Consider the following 21,133-nt stretch of genomic DNA (forward strand, 5'->3'; position numbering starts at 1 on the left):
AATTTAAGAGTCTCTTATGATGGAGAAAATGATAATATAATTATTGTTATCTTTTGCTTTTGAGAGAGTATTAAATAAGAGTGATCTTTAACCTAGCCCTGGCCATAAATACCAAAAGTGGAGTTGTGAATTAATCAGATTTTATCATTTTGGCAAGGGTTTATTCTGTTTGGTGTAGCAGTTGGCAATGATGTTCTGCTATCTAGATTCTAGTTTGTATTCATCCCATTAAATTTTGGATTAGTAGCCTAATTCTGGCAGATATTTCATAGTTTCAGGGGTAGTCTTAAATTCTACCTCTTTTTAAATCTCCTGTGCAGTAATGATGTTCTTTTGGTGGGTGTTACTGTTGTTGAGGAGATACTATACTGCTACGTAATCAGATTTATATTTTTTAACTTAGCTCAAATAACATGTTAAAATGATTTAATCAATACCATGAGGAATAGTAAAATTCAGAAACCTATTTGCCTCCTTTTTTTTTTTTTAATTTGAGAACCTTGTAGGTTGTTGGGTGTAATTTTGTCTGCACTATAGTTACTTCGAAGAAACATTTCTGTACTTGGAACTGAAGACTTTCAGAAATACAGAGTAAAGCATAGATATTATTATAAATTGATAGCCCTAAGTTTCTGGTTTAAAATCTGAAGTTTATTATGTTTCCCTTTAATGCAGATGTTTTGACCAAGGTAGAGGCTCATCTTGAATTTCTTGCAAGCCTAGAAATTTATTGACCTTAGAATTCATCTGCTCTCACCTCATTATTTTACAAATAAAGAAATTGGCTCTAGAACAATTAGATGACTTATTTAAAGTCATAGGCTAATTATGGCTGAGCTAAGGCTGGAACTCAAGTCTGTTCTGTTCTCATAGTAAGATGATAAAAACTTTATGTTAATTGAAACAAACATGAATCAAGAATAAAAGGTCATTTTTAAAAGTTGGTTTTGGAACTGAGGAATAGACATTAGTTATTGGTAATGTTTTGTATGCTTCATAGGTTCTTTACAGGTGGTACTATTTGTGTTTGTATGTTTAAGTTCAATAAAAAGACTGTTGATTGGAGTTCAGCTAATTAGCAAACTGAATGTTTTCTGGAAAGAAATAGTTATTATTGAGTGTCTCTGCTCAAGAATCCCATGTCTAGCCATTAATTTTCAGTTTAAGGCTCAAATAAAATTTCCTGTATAATGTCTTTGCTAATACCCACCATCCATTCCCCTGCAGCTGTTTTAGTCACTCAGTGTATAAGGCATGCAGAGTTGTGGTCTTTTTCTTGCTCCACAAGATAGTGAGCTTGTAGAGATAAGACTGTCTTAGTAGAGAAAAGTATTTTATTTATTTTTGTATGCCTGATCTCCCTGCTCTTGCCTGTTACGTGTTAGATCACCATCCAATTTATCTAACATTTGAACAAATGAATAGTAGAGATTTAGTTAAAAAGAGAGAGACTTCCAGAGGGTGACCTTGGCACTAAAATAATACATTTTAAGCCAGTACTTTTATACCCATGTTATAACACAGTTGAAATTGATACTCAGAATGGTGGTTACAAATGCTGACGCTCAGCAGATTTATGCCCTAAATGCCTCCCTTGTTTTAAAAAATTTACATAGTATCAGGGAATGAGAGGTAGAGATTAGAATTTGGGTATAACAGATTAAAGGCCTTTTTGGCTGTTTTCTAATATATCCAGACAAGATTAGGTAGACTAAAGTAGAAAGAAAGTTATGCTTTCTTGTTTCTGAATAAAGCTTACCAGTTTGGGAAACAGAATGAAATATGTCTTAGAAAAATGACATCATCTTTTTAATCATTGAAAGCTCTGTGTTCTAAAACAATGACCAAATTTATTTAACAGGTAAATCTTATGCCTTTTAAATGCCTAAATATGTTTTGAAAATAAATATATCTCTTTCCAGCATGCAAGATTTAATGAGAACTGTAACACATTTCTCACTATAAAAATTAAATATTTGACATTTAAAAAAGAATATGTAGAAAATATATTTATGGTAAGTTATAATATTAAAACACCCATGTATCATCTACTGGGTCATTTTTTCTGTTAGTTAGAATTTAGGAGAACTTAGATTTTATTCCAAATTTAGGGTTCTGTCTTTGTGATTATAAATGATTCAGGGAGAATTTTGTTGAACAACTAATTGTTATTGGTGGCCATAACTAAAAGGAATTTGACTTCAGAGAAAAGTCTAAAATCAGATTTTTGCATAAAATATTCTAAGCAAGGAGTAGTATACCTTTGGAGCATTCAGCTTTAGGTAATTGGAACTTTTGTACAAAGTAGATTATTTCCATTTAAATCCATATGTTGCCCAAAGACAGAGTTACTTGATATTAAGAATTCTACATATTCCAGTAATAATATTCAGACACTGTCACTTCCATTAATATTGGTTGGGAGTGCAAGTTGTACTTGATTTTATTTTGTTTTTATTAAAATCTTTTTGTAATGTTTATTTTTGAGAGAGACAGAGCACAAGTTGGGGAGGGGCAGAGAAAGATGGAGACAGAGAATCTGAAGCAGGCTCCAGGCTCTGAGCTGTCAGCACAGAGCCTGATTCAGGGCTTGAACTCACAAATTGCAAGATCATGACCTGAGCTGAAGTCAGATGCTTAACTGACTGAGCCACGCGGGTGCCTCAGTTGTACTTGATTTTAGATAAATTTTCAGCATAAAGGGTTGAAACCAAGGGGTTTTGTATGAAAGAGGTTAATCCAAAACTGTGTTCTGATTGATCAAAATCTTAATCTGATATGTTTCTATGAGTTGTATTTTGAGTTTGTTAGCTTTGCTTGCTTCATCTCATTTATTGGTGATGGCTTTTTTTTTTTTTTTTTAATGTTTATTTTGAAAGAGAGAGCAGGGGAGGGGTAGAGAGAGAATCCCAAGCAGGCTCTGTACTGTCAGCACAGGGCCAGACTTGGGGCTTGATCCCATGAACTGTGAGATCATGACTGGAGCAGAAATCAAGAGTCGGACACCCAACCAACTGAGCCACCTAGGTATCCCTCATTTGTTGGGGATGCCTTCTGAACCACCTTTGCTATCTATATTGGTATTCTTGGTAAATTCAAGCCTCTCAGGATGTGTGTATTTAAACATTTTGTGGTTTGAAAAATTGATAAAAACTGTGTTTTTATAAACTTAATATACTTTGTAATTTAGTTTGTGGATGCTTGATGATCCTTGAGCATATATAGTTTGCCTTCCTGTGCCCTTTCAGATATATTCTAGGTACAGGGTTTCTTAACTTGGGGTTAAAATGTATCACAGTGAAATAGTTTTCTCTGCATTTAAAAACATTTTTCAGAGGGGTATTCCAAAAGTTCCATCAGCCTGATAAAGGAGCCCATGGCTCAGAAAAGGTTAAGAACTTCTACACAGGTTTCACTTTTACTCTTCACATACACTTTTCTACTCTTCTATTGTATAGTTAAAAAAGAGAAGATAGTTACTTCCTACCAATGTTATTTAGTTTCTTGACATTTTTTTTTCTTTCTGTAGCTCCTCTTCCTCCTTGGACCTTGAAATTTTTTCTTTTCCCTCCCTCCTCCCCCTCTGCCGCCCCTTCCTTTTTTATTTAAATGTAGCCAGCTCATATTTTCTAGTTTTTAGTTTGGTCTTTATGCTCTTGTTACCTGGATTATTACTGGTATGATTTCCTTTTTTTATTTTTTTTCTCTCCTACTGTTGTCTTACTTTAAAACCAGAGTACCTAATTCTTTTTTTTTTTTTTTTTAGATTTAATTTTTAAGTAATCTCTACATCCAAGGTGGGGCTCAAACCCACTACCCCAAGATCAAGAGATACATGCTCCACCCACTGAGCTAGCCATGCACCCGTAACCAGAGTACCTAATTCTGATTCTAAAACTATTTTTAAAGTTTTGTTGAATTTGAGCCCCTTAACTAGATACCAGAATTCATTTTTATGTGCTGTGCTCCTCAGGACACCATTTCATTTCATTGGGGCCAAAATGGTCAACACAGTCTGTTTGCTTTAAAACAACTATTCTAGGATATTTAATTGGTACACATTTAAAAATTTAAAATTTATAAATATGGCTGCCTATACAGGTGCTAGTTCTACTTCTGGAAAGGAAGATTTTATTAAGTGTGTAATTGGAATATATGCATACACATGCAGAAATATATTTGTGTACAGTCAACAACAAGGTAAGACTACTTTTATAGAGATTTCAGCATGATAGAAGTATGGTTGTTTGAAAAACTGGGTAGAAACAAAATAAACATGTTGGTGTAGTTGGTTTACCTCTTTTTTTCCTCCTCATCTTTCTTAGGGAAGAACCTTTCTGGGGAGCTTGATTTTTGAAAAGGAGATAAAAATGAGAATTAAAGCAACTTATCAAGATGGAACAGTTATTGCTCAGGCTGAGTATGGCAGTGTGGATATAGGGGAAGAGGTGGCTAAGAAAGGATTTGCGGAAAAATGCAGACTTACTTCCAGCACTAACATCTGTGAGGAAAAAAAATCAGATCCTGGTCAGCTTGTCCTCAGGAACCTCAAAAGCCCCATTCCTACATGGGGACACAGATCAAACCAGTCAGCCTTTAGCCGACCAAAGGGGCGTTTAAGTGGGAGGATGATTCTGGACTCGAAGAATGAAAATGATGCAGGAAATCATGTGACGTTTCCAAAGTAAGACTGTTGTGGGGATTTTAGTCTTAACCTAGTTTCTAATTCATGGTAGAAGCTCTTGTCATAGTAGAAGGAAGGCTTATGTTTTGGAGTCCTCATCTACATATCAGTGATTTTGAGGGATGATACTCATTTCTATTTTTCTCAAACATGTATTCCTCTCTGTTTTAGCAGGAATATTTTCATTAAAAGCCACTTTGAAAGAAAAGTCGTTTCTCAGTTGTTTAAAGTTCACATACCAACTCCTCATACTAATTCTTTTGAATATGTTTATCAAAAATAAAAATCTGTCCCTAAATCTGAATTATTTGGGCAGGGCCAGAATTTCAGTTAAACTTTGAAGTTTTCCTATGGCTTTAAGAATATTTTAATGGATTTCAGGGAATTGCCTTTCCTTTTTAACAAAAGAGAAACTCTTTGTTCTTCCTGTGATAGCTTACTGTGGTAAAATTTGATTATTATAAAGGGAATTCACTTTTTAGTGAATTTTAAACTTTTTGAATTATAAACTTGAAGCAGAAAGCCAGGTTTAATGTTTGTAAGTATCACACCATTTGTATACTTCTGTGTAATGATCCAACAACTGGAGTGGGGTTGATGGGGAGGAGGAATTGGAAGAAACTGATATAGAATGCACTTTACTGTATTTGCCTGAGTTGATATTGCTACAAGGCAGTTGGAATATATTTGAGTGTTGGTAGCATTGTTTTTGAAGTGTGACCTTAGTTATAAAACCTAGTTTGCATTAAAATATTTTATAATGTTGAACTAGATAAAGGTTAAAAAAATTTTTTTTAATGTTTATTTATTTTGGGAAGACAGAGAGACAGAGTGCAAGCAGGGGAGGGGCAGAGAGAGAGGGAGACACAGAATCTGAAGCAGGCTCCAGGCTCCGAGCTGTCAGCACTGGCCCGACGCAGGGCTTGAACCCACAAAGCAGAGGATCATGACCTGGGCTGAAGTCAGATGCTTGACTGACTAACCCACTTATGTGCCCCAAACTAGAAAAAGGTTTTAAATTAGTTTTCAAAATTAACTTAAGGTATAGTGTGGTATAAAAAGTCTAGGATGATTTAGTTTATGATCTCTGTCAGCCTTACACAATTTGGTTTTTAAAATGAGTGAATTTGTTTTTAATAGGGACAGTTTGGCTGTTGGAGACTTTAATCTAGGGTCTAATGTCAGCCTGGCAAAAATTAAGCAGGACCAGAAACTGATTGAAGAAAATGAAAGGCTTAAAACAGAAAAAGAGGTTCTTCTTGAAAGTTATAAAACTTTAGAATCCAAAGTAGAACAGACCATCCAGGAGCTGCAGGTATGGTATGTTCACTGGTATAAGGTAAAGAATGACCAGCTAGGAAATCTGTGTACTCCTCTGCTCTTCTTTGTTTAATTTTCTGTTACTTTGTGTTGTCTTCCTTTTCTCTCTCCCTTCTCTCACTCTGTCCTTTCTTTATATTTGTTTACAGTTGAAATTTTGTCTTACACTCCAAACTAATCATCTTTGGATTTCATTGAATGTTTGAAGGACTAATTAATAATTTCTCATTTACATTTCCTTTTATGTTTTTTAAAAAAACTTAACTATGAGAAATTTCAAACATTTCAGAAGGAGAGAGAGAATTGAATAATTGATCCTGTGTACTCATCACTTAATTTTACAATTATTAAACACATGGGCAATCTTTTTAAAAAAAATCTGTACTTCCTGAGTTATTTTATTTTTTTAAGTTTATTTCTTTTGAGAGAGAGAGAGAAAGCACAAGCAGGGAACGAGCAGAGATAGAGGGAGAGAGAGAAAATCCCAAGCAGGCTCTGCACTGTTGGGCCTGAGCCACCTAGTTACTTCCTCCTGAGTTATTTTAAAACAAATCCCATTCATAATATTCTACTGTATATGTTTTAGTGTGTATCTCTAGTTGGAAATAATTTCAAAAAAGACAACCATTATACTGTTCACACTTACAAATTAACCGTCATTCTGTAATATCTTTTAATATCCAATGTTCAGATTTCTTGGATTTCTATGAATGCTCTTTAGTTTCCTCCACTCAGGATCTCAGTCAGGCCTATGCATTGCATTTTGGATGATAAGTCTCTTCAAATTGCTTAATCTGCATCCTTGGCGTTGCTTAAGAGGCTCCTTTATCTCCATCTATTTCCTTTTATGGTAGTTAGGTCTCAAGGTTTGCTTAGATTCAGGGCATTTTTTCCCCTAAGAATACTGTGAATTTTTTAAATGTGTACATTTTTTCTAATGTCCGTTAGAACAAATGTACACTAAATGTACTATTCCAACACTGTTTCTACAGTTCACATCACCACCTGGATGTCTGTCCTGCATTTCGTTTGTGACACTAAATACCAGGAGTTGGCACAGACCCACAAGTTAAGGACTCGGTCCCATAAGACTTCTGTTTCAGATACCAGCCATGATCATGTCCCCCAGCTACCCCACTTCTGCCTATAAATTGAGGGTTCCTATGATCCCTACTCTCTTTGTTCAATAATTCACTGAAACAACTCACAGAATTCAGGAAGGTGCTATACTTATGATTACAGTTTTATTATAAAGAATATAATGCAGGAACAACCAAATAAAAGGAAGAGATGCACCGAGGATGTTATGATCAGGGTGGAGGTGGGTGGGGTAGGGGAGCAAGGGTATTTTATTTTAGCTTGCCACTCTCCCAGTACATTGGTTCACCAATCTGGAAGTTCCCTAAAATCTAATTATTATTATTTTAAAGTTTATTTATTGAGGGGAGAGGGGCAGAGAGAGAGAGTGGGAAAGAGAATCCTTGGGATTCTGAACAGAGTGGGGCTTGATCCCATGAACCGTGAGATTGTGACCTGAGCTGAAACCAAGAGTCAGACACTTTACCAACTGAGTGAGCCACCAGGCACCCCTGGATTTTTTGTTTGTTTGTTTGCTTTTTGTTTTAATCAGGGTTTTGTTAGGCTCAATAAATCAATGGTCAGCATTGGTAACTGAACTGAATTTTCAGCCGTTAAATCCATAAACCCATATCCATAGGGAGCTCTGCCTCATAAATCCATAAATCTTGGGTTCTAACTATTATAAATACTATTCATTTATCTAGGGACATCCTCCTAAGGGCATTTCAGAGATAAGAACTCTTCCTCTTAGAAAATAGTCTGTTTTCTTTAGAAGTCTAATTGACAAGGAGATTAATCACCTGCCTTTTATTTTTTTTCTCTGAGTGTGTTCCTCTGTCCTTTTCCATGAAGACTGTAAATGGATTAAAGGCCATTTACTTTACCTACTCAACATTAAAAATGTTTAGTTCAACTTTGTAAAGTTCCTTGGTGCCTCCTTATAGTCTGTTCTCTTCCTCCTACCCAAGGCAACCACTATTCTGATTTATATCACCATAGTTTAGTTTTAGTCTTGTACTTTATATAAATGGAATATTCTGATATATACTCTGTTGTGTCTGGTTTCATTAACTCAACATATTGTTTGTGAGATTTATCTATGTCGTGTGTATTAGAAGTTTGTTCATTTTTTATTGCAGAGTAGTATTCATTGTAGCAATATACCACAGTTTGTATTTAGGTTGTTTCTGGTTTTAGTTGTTATGAATGAAACCACTGTGTACTTACTTTTGTACACCTCTTTTTGTGGACATATGAATTCACATATTTTGGATTACAAAGATTCTTTCCTCAGCCGTGTCCAGTCTACTGATAAGTGCATCAAAATGGTTCATTTCTGCTATAGTGTTTTTGATCTCTTGCATTTCTTTTTGTATGTTTCTTAGAATTTCCATCTCTCTGTTTATAGTGGCTGTCTGTTCTTGCATGCTGTCTACTTTATGTGTTAGAGCCCATAGCATATTAATAATACCATGTTTAAAATTTCTGGCCTGACAGTTTGAGTATCTGCCCATGCCATGTCTGAGTCTGATTCTGATTCTTGCTTTATTTTTTCCAAATGTGTTTTTTTGTCTTTTACTATATATTGTAATTTTTTATTGGTAGTTGGGCATGATGTCCTGGGTAAAGGGATTTGCTGTAATCAAGCCTTTAGTAATGTGGTGATAAGGTGTGGGGGAGGAAGGAGCATTTTATAGTCCTCTGTCTCTGGACTTTGAATTTCACACAAGCTTCCCCCCACCGCCCACCCCTTTTAGGTAGGACAGGGTGGCTAGAGTGGGCTAGAGTTGGGTATTTTCCTTCCCTCAGGTTAGTCTCTGATAAAACCCCAGCAAGTTAGGCTTGGTTTAAATAGTTTCCATGAGGGCAGATCTTGTTAAGAATAGAATACTCTGGCATATTTCAAAATGGTTCCTTTTCCCCTTTGCCTGGGAGCTTGAGGGGACTTTTTTATATTTATATTATGAGAACCTGGTAGAGACTCACAAAACAGATGGACATCCTGATGACAGTTTGCCTGGAGTTTCTAACTCCAGGTTGTTCACCTTGAGCCTTCAGCATTTGTCAGTTAAAGTTGAGGTGTACCTATACCAGACTGCTTCCCTCAGAAGTTTCTGCTCTAGTTAAGTTGTGGATGGCTTTTATTTGCCTGTCTCTCTAGTTTTGGGGGTAGCAGTTTTGCCCTGTGACCTCACCTCATGTAAAGTTTCAAGACTTGTTGCTGTTTCAGTTTATTTAGTTTTTTTTACTTGTTAAGATGGTGTGGTGATTTCTAGGCTTTTTACATGCTGGACCAGAAATGTGAAGTTTTTAGTGTTTTCAAAGAACTGATTTTTGGATCTCTTGGTTAAAAACATTTTTTTAATGTTTATTTTTATTTTTGAGAGAGAGACAGTGCAAGCAGAGGAGGGGCAGACAGAGAGAGGGAGACATAGAATCTGAAGCAGGCTCCAGGCTCTGAGCTGTCAGTACAGAGTCCTATGTGGGGCTTGAACCCATGAACGACGAGATCATGACCTGAGCTGAAGTTGGACACTTAACTGACTGAGCTACCCAGGCATCCTAGATCTCTTGGTTTTTTAATTTATTGTTTCTTTTGTATTGATTTCTTTGCTTTATGATTGCCTTTCTTCCTCTTTGATTTGCCCCTCTAGTTTCTTTAGATGGAAATTGATACCATTTTTTTAAATCTTTTGTTCTTTTATAACATTTAAAGTACTTTTAAAAAAATTAAAAAAAATTTTTTTCATCTTTATTTTTGAGATACATAGACAGAGTGCAAGTAGGGGAGGAACAGAGAGAGAGGGAGACACAGAATCCGAAGCAGGCTCCAGGCTCTGAGCTGTCAGCACAGAGTCTGATGCTGGGCTTGAACTTGTGAACTGTGAGATCACGACCTGAGCGAGATCATGACCTGAACCAAAGTCAGACATTTAACTGACTGAGCCACCCAGGTGCCCCGAAAGATACTTCCTTTTAAGCACCACTTTATTTGTAGCCCACAGATTTTGATATTTTGTTTTTTATTACTTAAACATTTTTATTTTTTAATTTAGTTTATTTTACTAGCTGTGTGATTAAAAAATTTTTTTTTAATGTTTATTTATTTGAGAGACAGAGAGACAGTGTCTGAGCAGGGGAGGGGCAGAGAGAGAGGGAGACACAGAATCCAAAGCAGGCTCCATACTCTGAACTGTCAGCACAGAGCCTGACCCAGTGTTTGAACTCACAAGCTGTAAGATCATGACGTGAGCTGAAGTTTCACACTCAACCAACTGAGCCACCCAGGTTCCCCTAAACATGTTTTTAAAATTATTTTGTGATATTTTTGAATTATGAATTATGTTGCCTAATTTTAACATATTTGGAGATTTCCCCCCAATTAATTTGGGGGAAATAGTTAATTTTTTGGTATCAGAGAGCATACTGTATGATTTCAGTTCTTTAAAATTTATTGTATTTGCTTTATTACCCAGCATATGGTTTGTCTTTGGAAATGCTCCTTGTACTTTAAAAAGTTGTGTGTATTCTATAGTTGTTGGGTAGAGTGTTTTATAAATGTTAGGTAGTTCGAATCAGTTGATAGTGTTGTTGAAGTCTTTTGTATCCTGACTGATTTTCTGTCTATTTGTCTGATCCATATCCAGGGAGGAGTGTTGAAATCTCCAAATATTATTGTGGTTTTGTCTGTTTTCTCCTTTTTTGTTAAGTTTTACTGTGTGAATTTGAAACTTTGTTATTAATTGCATACACATTTAGGATTGGTGTGTCCTCCTGATGAATTGACTCTTCTTTATGCAGTATCCCTGGGAATGTTTCCTGTGTTAAAGTCCACATTGCCTGATATTAATATAGCCATGTTTGCATGGTATATCTTTTCCATCCTTTAATTTTTACCCTTTTGTGTCTGATTAGTGTGTCTTAGCATATAGTGGAATGTAAGCTTTTTTATCCAGATTGATAATCTCCTATCTTTTAATTGGAATGTTTAGCTAATTTTCATTTAATGTGATTATTGATGTGGTTGGGTTTAAATTTGACATATTTTCTGTTTGTCTTACTTGTTCTTTGTCTTAAAAACCATACTGTTTTTATCTGAGTTCTATTTTTTTATAAGTGGATTAATAATAAATTCAAGATGTTTGAGTTTAATTTCACAGTTTTTTTAGATATAAATGATTCTTTCCCTCATATTTTATAGTTCTCATCCACATATAATTCATTAGCAGCTTGTGTTAAAGATTTGTTTTAATGTAGTCTTTGTAAATCAGTAAGCACATTTTCAAAGATTTAACTACTTTTTATTTTCCCACTTCTATTTCTTATGTTTATGCAATTTTGGAGTAATTATAAGAACAATTCCAGTAGTTGTAAACAGAGTTAAGAACAAACATAACTGATTCTTCATGGTCTCCTGCTCAACAAATGAGAGCAGAAGGGCATGAGCATACCTGAGTGTAGCATATTAGTAATAAACATTCAGTATATGCTGGTTCTCTCTTTCTTTTTTTTTCTTCAGTTTTTTAAATGTTTTATTTTATTCTTGAGGGAGAGAGACACAGTGTGAGTAGGGGAGGGGCGGAGAGAGAGGGAGACACAGAATTTGAAGCAGGCTCCTGGCTCTGAGCTGTCAGCACAGAGCTCGATGTGGGGCTTGAACCCACAAGCTGTGAGATCATGGCCTGAGCTGAAGTTGGTCGCTTTACTGACAGAGCCACCCAGGCGCCCCCTCTCTCTTTTTATTTAACCGAAGAGCATGTTGTTCAAATACTGAGTAATATTTCTATGTTTAACCGTATAATATCTGGTATGTAGTATAACTGGAATAAAACTGCCAGATCTTTATATTATTGCTCTGTATGTTATTTTGGATGATTATGGTAGACATGTATTTGAGATACCACTCAGAATCAGGGAGTTTAATCTAGTTTGGGTCAAGCAAATAATGTTTTTGATTCTTTTGTAATGTAGAATGACATAAGACTTTGTCAGAAAATAAATTGTCATTGAGAATCATTGGGTTTCTATGGGGATCTTTTACTTATCTTTTTAAAATTTAAGTGTTAAGACATGTATTATATGAAATTTGTTTCTGTTTGGATTATTAGGATGAATCCTAATCTGACTCAATGAATGAGTCCCTAATCTGTGTGAAGGCAGAAGCCTGGAATATATTATCTTTTTCAGATCCCAATTTATAGGGAAGTCAGTTGTCCTCTGGCTTAACATTAAAAAAATTCTTTTAAAGTAATTTCAGTGCCCAAAGTGGGGTTCAAACCCATGACCCCAAGATGAAGAGTTGCATGCTCCACTGACTGAGCCAGCCAGGTGCCCCCAAATTTTTTAACCTTTAAAATTTTAGTTATGCCTTAAAATCATGTAAGTGACAGTAGAAATACAGTTTCCTGTTTGAGACTCACTAAGATGTGCTTATTTTTTGTTGCAGCAAGAGAAAGCAACTACCATGGATTTGACTAAACATTTAGAAAGCACTCTGAAGACTCGTGTAGGTACCAGAATGAAAAATCTGGCAGCTAAGGTTGAAATACTGAAAGAAATTAGGTAGGTTTTTTAAGAAGGACAATTTAAAATAATTGCTAATTTGTTAGTGCTTTATTTAAATTGTATGCCCATCATTTTTGCTTTGAGACTTAATCTTTATATTTTTATGCCTCAAAGAGAAAAACTAAAACTCCTGAGATAAATTTTATAGTATTTTTGTCAGCATTCCTTTGTCATTACATGTAGTTATATTCTTAAAAAAAATTTTTTTTTGAATGTTTATTATATATTTTTTGAGAGGGAGAGAGAGAGAGAGAGAGAGAGAGAGAGAGACAGAGCACGAGTAGGGGAGGGGCAGAGAGAGCCAGAGAGAATCCGAAGGAGGCTCCAGGCTTGGAGCTGTGAGCACAGAGTTCGACGCGGATCTCGAAATCACCAACCATGAGATCATGACCTGAGCCGAAGTCAGACCCTTAACCAACTGAGCCACCTTGGCGCCCCCACATGGAGTTATATTCTAAAGTCATCTATGAGAGTGAAATGTAAAAATTAACACAAGTTCTAAGTGGTAGTTTGATGGGAAACTACTAAGTCCAGTTGGAGTTCTTAGTGTTATTTTCAGGCTTATACTGAAACTAAAGATTTCAGTAATTTATTTCATTTTATTTTTTAATGTTTTATTTATTTTTGAGAGAGAGAGAGAGAGCGAGAGAGAGAGACAGACAGACTGCAAGTGGGGGCGGGGCACACAGAGAGGGAAACATAGAATCTGAACCAGGCTCCAGACTCACCAGGTGCTGACAGCTCAGAGCCTGATGTGGGGCTTGAACTCATGGACTGCGAGATCATGACCCAAGCTGAAGTTGGGCCCTTAACTGACTGAGCCACCCAGGTACCCCATAGATTTTGGTAATTTAAATACTTAATAGTACTCTATCTAAAGAAAGAAAAAAGTGGTTTTCATACAGTCAGAAAAGTAGTCTTCCTAGAGTCAGAAGAAGAAGAAATTGGTAAGCAAGTCTTGTACACAGTTTATTTGGCTTTTCTTAGACTCCATATATGATTTATGTAGGTATTTTATATTAATAGAGAATAGCTTTATTGTTGGTTAGTGATAATTTGTCACCCTGTTCTGGAATATGGAAAAAAATAGTTCTCAAGACAACTTAGTTCCCTTTCCAATCTACACAAAGAACTTAAATCAGTAATTCATTTTCTCATGTACTTTCAAACACTAAGAAGTTGGTGACCTGAATTAATACTGTGTGTTGGTGTTTTGTCCAGTAGAAATTTATGTACTCCGGTATAAATCCATCAGTTGTCATCTGGTTTATAAGCCTTTAGATAGTTTGAGTAATTTTGTCCTTCTAGAACCTAATCAACTTTTGATGCACTACCAAAAATTAAGTGGCTACACTGGCACAGCTGTGAGTCAGACTTAGGACCAAAATAATCCAATAATTTTAATCCATCTTTGAGGAAATAATGTGCTGTTAGAATGGTGGCAGTCTAGTTGGAAACTAGAGAAAAGAATATGGATGGGCCTCATTGGTTTTGCTAACTGGCCTGCTTCTCCAAATGTTTTTTTGTTTTTTCTTTTTTCAATTCCACAAATGCTAATCTGCATATTAAGGTACAAGGACTATGTGGCTGTAGTCTTGGTAAGCAAGATTGGCCAAGTCTAACATTTTTAAGGAAGTATTCAGAAATCTAATTGTAGACCGAGATTTAAGGTCTGTTTGATATCATTTAAAGTTCTGCAGACTTCCAAAGTTGTCCTTTATGTAAAGGTTTTTTAACAAGTTTTATTTGCTCTTTTTCTCAGTCAAATATTTTTAAGTTTTTAATGTTTGTTTATTTTGAGAGAGAGAGAGCACATGCGTGTGAACAGAGGAGGGGGAGAGAGAGAGGGAGGGAGAGAGAATCCCAAGCAGGCTCCATGCTGTCAACACAGAGCCTGATGTGGGGCTTGATCTCATGAACTGAACAGTGATGTCATGACCTGAGCCAGAATCAAGAGTCATATGCTTAACTGACTGAACTACACACGTGCCTCTCAATCAAATGTATGTTTAATTATAAGTTATACCAATTATTTATGATTTTACATAAGGTTTTAAAAAGTACCTCTTCATGTTAATGTTGTACGTAGTTACTTTAGACCATTATTATTTAAGTGTAACTTCTTCCCACATCCATTAAAAAAATTTCTTTTTTAAATGTTTGTTTATTTTTGAGAGAGAGAGACAGAGCATGAGCAGGGGAGGGGAGGAGAAAGAGGGAGACACAGAATCTGAAGCAGACTCTAGGCCTGGAGCCTCATCTGGGGCTCAAACTCACCAATGGCGAGATCATGACCTGACCTGAAGTCAGATGCTTAACTGATTGAGCCGCCCAGGTGTCCTGAACTTAAAAATGTTTTGATCTTTTCCTTTTTGCTTTTGTTTTTGAATAGACGTGTCAACATCAATGTTCGTTTTGGAAATGACCTTTCAGATGCTTTGCAAGTGTTAGAGGAAGAGTGCTTTACTAACCCAGCTTCTTTGACTGAATTAGAGAGAATTTGGGCAGAATACAGTCTTGCTCAGGAGAACATACAAATTTGTGAAAATGTGGTAGGTCAAGAATTTTTTTCTGTTATGGTTTTATTTGTTGAACATGAGATATCTTTTGAAAAAGAAGAAGGATTGTAGATACTGTAGTGCTACTTTGTATGAAATCTTTAATTTTTATAGCATCTTCATGTTAATTTGATATCTTTTATTGCCTTATTAAAAAAAAAAGTAGGATAGATAATGGTGACTGTGGATAAAGCGTCAAAAAAATCTTTTCCCCTTTTGCATGAGAATTTGACCTTTGGATAATTCTCTTTCTGTTCCCTTGGTAATTTGATAAAATGATAATTCATGTTACTAGTTTAGATAAATAAAACTTCCTAGTTGGTAATTTATATCTGGACTTGAGCTATAAAGTACAAAGAATTGGTGGAGGCTTTTGCAACTGGGCATACCATCCTTGAGGGATCTTGGAAGCTATGCTTATAAAAGATGGTGGCTTTTGAGGGGAGTGAAGCTTGTAAGCCAGGGTGACTTTGACACTTGCTAATGTATCTTGTTTTTGGGTCTGATTGGTGTCTTTTAAGCTTCAGTATTCAACTCTGCCTTACTATTAAATGCTATTAACGCACCCCTTGTTTAGAGGTGATTATTTGTGGGTAGCGGAGGGGTATGGAGAATGGATTATTTCCTATGAATTCTTTATTAGCATAGGTACAAGTATATTTATTTCCTCTCACAGTTTTCTTTAGTTTATCATATTGAGCTGAACAGAACTCCTTGTTTTTCATGTAAAGATAATTCACCACAGTCATAGCTTTCCAAAGTACCTGTAAGCTCTATACTTGTGTTTGGAGTTGCCCTGTTGTAAGTATTGGTGATTTCTGCCTCTGGGGATTGTACTCTGAAAGTCTTCTTCCCAGTTCATACCTGGGCTGCCCAGTTGGCAACCTAGCTGGCTCTCAGTTGAGAAGTGAACAGAATCACTAGGCCTTTGGAAATGTCGGGGATGTTTAATTTGGAGAAGCGATTATATTTGTGTCATTTTACATATTTGACCGTAACTGATTAATTCTGATGATGGAAGAAAAAAAAGTGGCAGAAGCAAGAAGTTTTGAATCTCTATGAAACACAGGTGGTGTTAATAGGTACTTTATAAACTTTTTCTTACACTTACTTTTAAAAGGACATTTTTGCTCTTATTTATAAATGAGGAAATTGAGGCCCACGTAGCTTAAGGAAATTGCTGAAGATTACTTAGCTCTAAGTGTTAATATGGAATTTCAACCCAGGTATGTCTGACTGCAGAGTATATTTATTCTCTCCCCATTTAAACTGTATCATCAATATTAAAATATTTCATAATGTATTTTCATGTAATAAGATGAATAAGAACTGTTTTTTTAACTTTTGTTTTTCTGGTTTGAGCATAGGACAGTGATTCAAGACAGAAAGGAAGAGGGCTTAATGTAGCTCCAGGACTTAGTATTTTAGTAGAACAAATGTGATTTTTTTGTTAAAGTGATATATGTTTCTACTTATTGCTAATATTTTCAGGACTTACTTTTAGGCTTCATTGCCCTAAAGCTCATTTGATAGGCCGAAGAGTGGATTATTGGATAAATACAGAGTCATAACTGCCACTCAGAGTTGCCATTTTATTGCCCTTATTGAACTTAATTTGGGTCTTAGTATTGTTATTTTCATTTATGTATTTGTATTTTTGATGAAGAGATTCTTTTCTTTAGTCTATAGAGCTATAAAATGGTCTGATTGGGTGGACACAAAAAATATCCTAAAATTCAAGCTTTAAAATTTTTTTTAATGTTTATTTATTTTTGAGAGAGAGAAAGAGAACACAGCATGAGTGGGGGAGGAGCAGAGAGAGAGGGAGACACAGATCTGAAGCAGGCTCCAGGTTCTGAGCTGTCAGCACAGAGACCAATATGGGGTTTGAACCCATGAACCATGAGATCATGACCTGAGCCAAAGTCAGATGCTTAACTGACTGAACCACCCAGGAACCCCTAAAACTAAAGCTTTTAAGTGTTCATGCCAGATATTGTTATAGGTAGCAAAGATACAGATTTGTTTAAGACATGATCTTCTCTATCCTTCTTGGGTATGGGATAGATATACAAATAGTTTCAATATAGTTTGATAAGTACTATAATAGAAATCATGTATGGGGTTCTTGGATATCTCTATCTACCTAGGCAAATTGGAGGTTTTACTATGGTGGAGATTAACTGAATCTTGAAGGATAAGTAGATGAAGGAATTGAGGGTGGAATGGGAGTAGGAGGGAGGTAGTGTGTAATTAATAATAGAACTTGTATAATTTTCTTAAGAAAAACAAAAATTTCATTGTTGCACAAATAACAGGAAAAATTAGCAGGATTGTTAAATATCTTATTTCTAATTAAGGGAAAGAACTCTGAGTTTGGCGATCTCAGGAGAGATATAGTTGTCTTTTTTTGTTTGTTTTTGAGAGATTTGTCTTAAAGGCTACTGTGTTTGAAGAACATAATGTTAAATTTTTTAAAATTAATTTATTTATTTTGAGAGAGACAGAGACAGTGCAAGTAAGGATGGGCAGAGAGAGTGGGAGACAGAATCCCAAGCAGGCTCTGCATTGTCAGTACAGAGTGCTACCTGGGGCTTGAACTCATGAAACTGTGAGATCATGATCTGAGCCAAAACCAAGAGTGGGATGCTTAACCGACTGAGCCATCCAGGCGCTCCTATAATGTTAAATTTTATTCACTTTAAGAGATAATTTTTTTTAATATAGGTCAGTATGTAAAAAAAAAAAAAACCTGATGTATTAATGACGGTTATTCTTTGTTTTCTTTTTCCAGAATGAAGTGAGTATTTTGATTGCCAGAAGAAATGAAGTGCAACAGAAGCTGAACATGGCAGTAGAAGTTTTTATTCTGGAAGTAGATGAGTTACCTCTTAATAAACGCTTGAAAACATTGCAGGTTAGAATTCAAAAATATATTATATATACATTAAAATACGTTTATCATTTGAGAGGTGAAATGAGCATTTACCAAGAGACCTCAGATAGTACTGATGGCTGCTAAATTTTTTCTTGTCTTCTTTGATGAATTCTGATTTTTTTTAATAAAATTAAAATTTTACATTTATCTATTTAATATTTATATATATGTGTGTGTGTCTATCTTGCAAATAAGGTAAAATGGTCAGACACATCATGCTTGCTAGAGCAGCATTCACTGGGAAAACTCATAGAGACAGAAGCAGTAGCAGGCATGTGAATCCCTGTTTTTAGCAGAAAATCTGGTAGGGTCACGTCAAGAGTTACAAGAGTCCTGATCCTTGAGTTTTAGGGCTTTTAAGATCCAGGATTAGGAGCTAGAGTATAATAGCTATAGGATGTTATGGAACTTTGTCTTCAGCCCTTTCTCTCCATCCTAGCAATGACTTTAATTTGGAGTTAACGGGCATGACAGTATTATCATTCTACCTATTAACATAATTTTTCTCCTCACTTATTCCGATCTTTTTTTTTTTTTATTGTCTCCTTTAATGATGTTTAAAATTTTTCTCTAAAAGTCCTCAGCCTTTCTTCATTTAACTCCAGGATGTTTATTTATTTATTAAAAAAAATTTTTTTAATGCTTATTTGTTTTTGAGAGAGACAGAGAGAGAGAGGCAGAGAGAGAGAGGGAGACACAGAATCTGAAGCAGGCTCCAGGCTCCAAGCTGTCAGCACAGAGCCTGACACTGGGCTCAAACCCACGAACCATAAGATTGTGACCTGAGCCAGACTCAAATGCTTAGCCGACTGAGCCACCCAGATGCCCTTAAACTTGGTTTTCTTTTTAACCACTATATAACTTTGTTTTTCCCTTGTGGTGTTAAAATATTGTTTCCTTTAATAATTCCTATTCCACCTTTTTTTTTGGTTAATAATTGCTTTGTAGATCTTTCCTTTTTCCCATCCTTTGTTTTAAATTAAATGTCTTTCTTAGACAACATGCTAATGGCTCATTTTTTTTTTTTTTTTGAAGTTTACTGATTTTGAGAAAGAGAGAGAGAGAGAGAGAGTAAGCTTGAGCCGGGGAGGGGCAGAGAAAGAGGGAGAGAGAGAGAATCCCAAGCAGGCTGTACACTGTTAGTGCAGAGCCTGATGTGGGGCTCAAACTCATGAGCTGTGTCATGACCTGAGCTGAAATCAAAGGTCGGAGGCTTAACTGACTAAGCCACGTAGGTGCCCCAACTAATGGATCATTTTTTAAAAGAATCTAATGTATAAAATTATCTTTTGATGGGTAACTTGATTTATGTATTTGTAATTACTGTTTTAATAGAACTTATTTCTGTAATTATTTTGTATTTTTATCATGGATTCTTTTTTTTCCCCTTCTTTTCTACCTTCTCCCCCTATATCTTAGAACATTCTCACTTGCCTGTGGTGTGTCTTCCTCCTCTGAATTTCCCTTTCCCAGATCGGGTAACCAAACAACCACAGTTGTTTAGGATTTTAGGCACAGAGTGTTATGGGTATTGTATAGGATAACTCAGATAAAAAACTTTAGAGTTATCGCCTCATTCTTGTTTTATAAGTTGTTGGTATCTTTTGATTTTTCTCTGTGTATGAAAGTATTTTCTCTAAGAGTGCTTTCAAAGAGGTCTTTGTGGGGTTGATTTTTGTGAGGTATTAAATGTCTCAGGATATCTTATTTAAACACTAAAATAATTGCTTACATTTAAGCACTTTAAACATTTGTTTAGTTGGCTATAAAATATTAGGTCCAAAGCCCATTTTTCCTTCAAGCTTTTGACAACAGTAATCCGTTGTTTTCTTATTTCCATTGTTGTTGGTATCAGTCTGCCTTTTGTTCTGTGACCTTTTCCCTCACTGGAAACTTTAACATTTGCCCTTGACTTTGTTCCTTAAATTGCACTAAACATATTTAAGTTTAGATTTAATCTGAGTCAATTTAGTCTGAGGTTTTATATCTTTCGTTAGGAAATATTTGATAAATATTTGATAACTATTCCTCCTTTCCCCCCCATTTACTTTTTCTCATTCTGAGACTTCTGTTAAATGGAGATTTAACAGAATGTTCTCTACATATTTTAATTGTTAATCCATTTTTTTCTGTTTTTTATCCTTTTCTGTGTCTTTTTGGAGGTATCTGAGGAATCCTTGACTTAACCATCTAGCTCACTAATTGGTTCTCTAGCTGTATCCTTTTTGCAGCTTAACCAACCCATTGTGTTATTTATTTCAAAGATTATTTTTTTATTCTTAATAACTTCAGTTGGTTTTTGTTTGTAAATAATTGGTTTTGCTTTGTATTTTCAATATTTCTTTTTGTTGAGAGTATTTGTTATGCTTGTTTTGAGTTCGTGACTTTCCTTTTTATAAGGTGACTTAATTTGTTATATTTCTTTCAGAGTTCTTGTTTTATTCACACATTTCACCCTCCTCTGAACCTCCTTTCAAAGATCTTATATTCCCTTTGAAAACTATAAGCTGTCTTAGTTTTGTGCTGTTTTGTAGGTATGGGATAGGGTGGTAGAGGGGTCCTAGGAAGGGGTGAAAGTTTGGACCATAACTTAAAAGACTTCAGGTGGTTTAGGGAATAGGATGGGATAGTTTGTCAGAGCTTCTAGGGTTACAATCTGGGTTCAGATACTTCCTGTTGGCTTTTCTTGTAGAGGATCTTACTGTTCAGTGGACCTCCCAGTCCCTCTGCCTCAGCCACTAACTACTGTTTTCCAGGGCTACTACCCTTGGGTGTAAATGCTACCAGGTATTCATGGGAAAAGAGAAGAAAAGTGTTTAGGAGTGGGCAGCTTTTCTGTACTGGTTATCAGTTTTTGCCTCATCTAGGTTCCTATACTGTACTTGTATAAACCCATTGCTTCTTGCTTTGTACTTCTGCTTTCTGGTGTGAGAGAGAAGGGCATATGAAGAAGGTTTACTTTTCCTACATGCTATTTTCTGTTGTGGT

At 35.6% G+C, this 21,133-nt stretch overlaps 1 protein-coding gene across 3 annotated transcripts in view; it reads left to right on the forward strand.

Moving 5' to 3' along the window:
- Positions 1–21,133, forward strand: part of STK31 (serine/threonine kinase 31) — a 75,621-nt gene that overhangs the window by 14,968 nt on the left and 39,520 nt on the right. For all 3 annotated transcript variants that reach the window (XM_042968304.1, XM_042968320.1, XM_007089047.2), the window contains exons 7-11: positions 4,326–4,684; positions 5,825–5,999; positions 12,531–12,646; positions 15,042–15,201; positions 18,002–18,124. In XM_042968304.1, coding sequence (XP_042824238.1) covers positions 4,326–4,684; positions 5,825–5,999; positions 12,531–12,646; positions 15,042–15,201; positions 18,002–18,124 — 933 coding nt within the window. The remainder of the gene's footprint in view (positions 1–4,325; positions 4,685–5,824; positions 6,000–12,530; positions 12,647–15,041; positions 15,202–18,001; positions 18,125–21,133) is intronic.

Source organism: Panthera tigris, chromosome A2, assembly GCF_018350195.1.
Source record: "Panthera tigris isolate Pti1 chromosome A2, P.tigris_Pti1_mat1.1, whole genome shotgun sequence".
NCBI classification, from domain to species: domain Eukaryota; kingdom Metazoa; phylum Chordata; class Mammalia; order Carnivora; family Felidae; genus Panthera; species Panthera tigris.